This window comes from Centroberyx affinis, unplaced genomic scaffold (genome assembly GCF_046629955.1).
Source record: "Centroberyx affinis isolate AG114_WGS23_722 - 3 ecotype Tasmania unplaced genomic scaffold, CSIRO-AGI_Caff_v1 ptg001162l_1, whole genome shotgun sequence".
NCBI lineage: Eukaryota > Metazoa > Chordata > Actinopteri > Beryciformes > Berycidae > Centroberyx > Centroberyx affinis.
Window position 1 is genome coordinate 131,695 of NW_027279693.1, and position 4,184 is coordinate 135,878.

Consider the following 4,184-nt stretch of genomic DNA (forward strand, 5'->3'; position numbering starts at 1 on the left):
AAGAGATCCAAACAGAAGTAGTCTCTTGTAGGTCTGTCTCTCTCTCTCTCTCTGTCTCTGTCGCTCGCTCTCCCTGTGTTGCTCTCTCTCTCTCTCAATTCAATTCAATTCAATTCAATTTGCTTTATTGGCATGAATATCATACAAACATGGCGTGTCAGGACAATCAACAAAAGGATCTAACAACAATGTAAACAGTGGATCTCTCTCTCTCTCCCCCTCTCTTGCTCGCTCACTCACTCTCTCACCAGACCCGTCTGGGGGGGGATATTTTTTTTTTCCATGCCAAGAAGACGACCGGCTGAATTCACGAAAAGAAGAACTCAGTTATTAACGTTATTCGGAATACAGCTGTGTTTCCAAGATTAGCAGATTAGCATATAGGTGCTAGTCAGTATCCAGTGAGTGGACTGATAACGTTAATATTAACTTTTTAACTCTGACTCTGAATCATCCCTCTCAGGTCCACTGACCTAAAGCTTTTAACTGTTCCATGGTCTAGCTATTGGCGCCTTAAAACCCATCTCTTTACTGTAGCTTTTGATTCTGTATGATCTTTATTTTCATCACTGTTATTTTTATTTCTATTTTATTTGTGTTTTGTATATACTTGTACAGCACCTTGGTCGACAATTGTTGTTTTTAAGTGTGCTTTATGAATAAAATGAACTTGAACTTGAACTTGATTTGGGGGAACTTTCAGGTTGTTGAGGTGGGAGGTCGGCTGTTTTAAGTTCAGAAGGCAAACTGGAAGTGACACTATGAACAACATCATAAATCCTCACCAAACAAGTCGTGTGTATGTGTCGGTTTGTGTGTGTATGTTAACACAGTGTGTGTGTGTGTGTGTGTGTGTGTGTGTGTGTGTCCTCAGTGAACTGTATCAGTTCCTGCAGTAGCTTCCAGCTGCAGCAGTCAGTTCAGTCTCTGTTCAGTGTGACTGAGGGAAGTTTTTGTACGACGCTTTATCACTGTGTGAACACATTCTGACTGTTGATAACATGGAAACTCTGACAGTAGTAAACTGCTGCATCTTCAGTCTGAACTCCACTGATGGTCAGAGTGAAGTCAGTCCCTGATCCACTGCCTGTAAAACGATCTGGAATCCCTGATGCTCGAGAACTAGCTCTGTAAATGAGCAGTTTAGGAGTTTCTCCGTCTCTCTGTTGGTACCAGGCTAAATAGTGGTGGTAGTTGTAGAAGCTGCTGCTCCAAACATGAACCTTGGGACTGGTTCGACAGCTGATGGTGACCGAGCCTCCCGGAGCAGAGCTCACTGCTCCAGGCTGAGTCACTGTGATCTGGCCTCTGGACTCTGAGGATACACAGACAAAAACAGAAACCACCGTCATGGTTTTCTCCGCTTCATTTCAGAGGGACGGATGTTCATAGAGGAGAGGAGTTTGATTCTCTGGACTTTACCTGTGAAGCAGCAGCAGAGGAGAGTCCAGATGAGGATGGAGATCAAAGTCATGTTTTGATGAGGAGGATTTCTGTGGCTTCTGTTGTCATGAAGGACAGCTGTCAGTCATCCAGTGTTCAACTCTCAGGACTATAAACTCTCCCAGAGCACTGGAGCATGGTGCTGCTGATGCAAAGTGGCTCTCTATGGAAATGCTCTGACTGACTCCAACAGGGACTTGGATTACTGTGATGATGCTGTTTCTAAATGGATCAATCAAGTTACCAAACTCTTGATTAACAATGTATTCAGGTAAACTTTTATGTAGATTTGGCTTGATGTCTATAAACAAGTTTTCTTCAAGGATATCTCATGTCTTGTTATAGTTTACTGCTAGAGAAATCAATATCACTACAAGATAAAATTAACAATACACAAATAAAAAAAAGATTAAAGTTGGAACTTTGGTGTGTAATATGATAGTTTAGCTTGTTAATACATTAGTTAGCTAAAGTTTTATGTGAAGTGAAAATAATTTTGGTGAGTTTGTTTTGTTCAAAGTGAGAGAGCCGTGTCTCTCTAGAGTGAGAGGTTTTTGTACGGCGGCTCAATGAGTTTGTATCACTGTGGTTCACTTTTGGTGGAGGAACCAGACTGGATGTTGGAAGTAAGTTCACCTATCTAATGTTATTATTAATCTATTAGCTACATTTGAATTTCTTGCATGTGCAATGCACTTTAGAGCAAAATATTTGAATTTCCATGTTAATATATAATTTTTAAAGAAACAGTTTTCTCTCACCAGTGAAAAAACACATTAATAAATGTAATCCAAATGACCAATCTAGTTATTATAAGTTATTGGGCCAGAGGAGAAAGCATGTATTCATAACTCTTAGTTTAATGTTGCATCTTGAGGCATTGTAGTTTTAGTTTTGTCTGGTAAAGTGAGAGAGCCGTGTCTCTCTAGAGTGAGAGGTTTTTGTACGGCGGCTCAATGAGTTTGTATCACTGTGGTTGACTTTTGGTGGAGGAACCAGACTGGATGTTGGAAGTAAGTTTCTGCACACATTTTCAACATCATATTATTTATTAAAGCTTTAATTGTTGTGTCGGAATTTTGAAGTAGATATAAATATCTTGTGACTTATAGTGTCCTTTTCTTTTCTCTGTTTGTCTCCTTAACCATGGAGTCTAACTTACAGCTGCTTTACTGCACTTTTCTTTACACATTGTAGGACTGTCAAAAGTCAACAGCTTGAGCTTTAGAAAAGGTTTTAGAAAAGAAATACTATTTTTGAAATGGTTTGGCAGATTCTTGTTTAATTTCCCAGTTTTACCGTAAATATAAGTCAAATTAAAACTAAAGTAATGAGCGTTTCTATATACCTGAAAATTTGAAAATGTAGCCAGATCTCATGCTTTCAAATATAGCTTACTTTAACATTATTTTGAGAGTCTGCTAATTGTAATTGCTGTTTTAAATCTAACCCTGCTTTTTTACAGTTCTTTCAACACAATCCATGTGTTATTATACATTTAAATTTTGACAATTATTTCAAATGGCTTTTTAAAATGTATTTTTTATCTAATTCTTTCGTATTTTTCACTTTTTAAATAAAATACAGTCAGAGAAGATTGGAAATTTTGAGGAAATTTTTAAAATGTAGCAAATACATGCTGATATGCATGAGAGGCTTCTTAAAGGGAAGTGAAACAATGTGTGAGTGAGTGACTGGTGGAGCATAAAAACCATCTGACAGAAACTCCTTAAAGGGGAAAATGGACTCTCACACAGTAAAGGTGTCAAACCGCCTGGTGATTGATTGACAGCTGCAGCCTTCCTGTCCTCTAAGCTGATTGGTGTCTCCTAGGTGATGTCCGTCCCACCCTGACGGTGCTGCCCCCCTCCAGCGTGGAGCTGCAGCAGGGGAAGGCCACGCTCATGTGCCTGGCCAACAAGGGCTTCCCCTCAGACTGGAGGCTGGCCTGGAAGGTGGACGGCAGCAGCAGCAGCAGCAGCAGCTGGGAGGAGAGCAGGAGCCCCGGGGTGCTGGAGAAGGACGGCCACTACAGCTGGAGCAGCACCCTGAGGCTCCCTGCAGACCAGTGGGGGAAGGTGGGCTCTGTGACCTGTGAGGCCACCCAGGGCTCCCAGTCTCCGCTCTCGGAGACACTGAGGAGAGACCAGTGTTTCCAGTCCTGACCTGACGCACTGGGACTTCTGCTACTGGTTTTACTCTGCTACTGCTCTCAGTCTGCACTCAGCACTGTAGTCTCTCTCTCTCTCTCTCTCTCCATCTTACCAGACTCATTACATCTTTAAATAGTAATGTTTTCTTGCTTGCAGTAATGCTGATAATCTCGATATGTTAACACAATAAAAACCTGTTCACCAAATCAGTTGTGTTTAGAGATGTCTTTAATCCTGCCTTAATGGTAACAATGGTTCAATTAAACCACAGAGATTGAGCTTGTGTCAGTGTAAAATGAATGGGATTTTATAATTATTGGTGATGATTGGAGAAAGAAATAATGGGATTATGTCATGCATTGTCACACATCCGAAATGTAAAAATACCTATACTAAGCAACATTCCAATATGCTCACTTAATACGTAACCTTTGACCCATATTTACACCTTAAGTGCCTAAAACACAAGGATACTGAATCCGCGTCACCATTATAAGTTTAAACTCTAAAGTAACATCTTGTGTGTTTTTCTAGAACTATAGTTATCTTTGGTTGTTCAGTCTTGTTCATATGACCTTATACTTTTTG

At 40.3% G+C, this 4,184-nt stretch overlaps 2 gene segments (V, D, J or C); one reads left to right on the plus strand and one right to left on the minus strand.

Annotated features, from left to right (window-relative positions):
- Nucleotides 1-968: 968 nt before the first annotated feature.
- Nucleotides 969-1,352, minus strand: LOC139648114 (immunoglobulin kappa variable 3-20-like). The segment is given in 1 exon segment: nt 969-1,352. A coding segment is annotated over 1 exon segment (384 nt).
- A 352-nt stretch (nt 1,353-1,704) lies between these two features.
- LOC139648115 (Ig kappa-b4 chain C region-like) lies at nt 1,705-3,794 on the plus strand. The segment is given in 3 exon segments: nt 1,705-1,714; nt 1,992-2,069; nt 3,277-3,794. Coding segments are annotated over 3 exon segments (420 nt in total).
- Nucleotides 3,795-4,184: the final 390 nt, after the last annotated feature.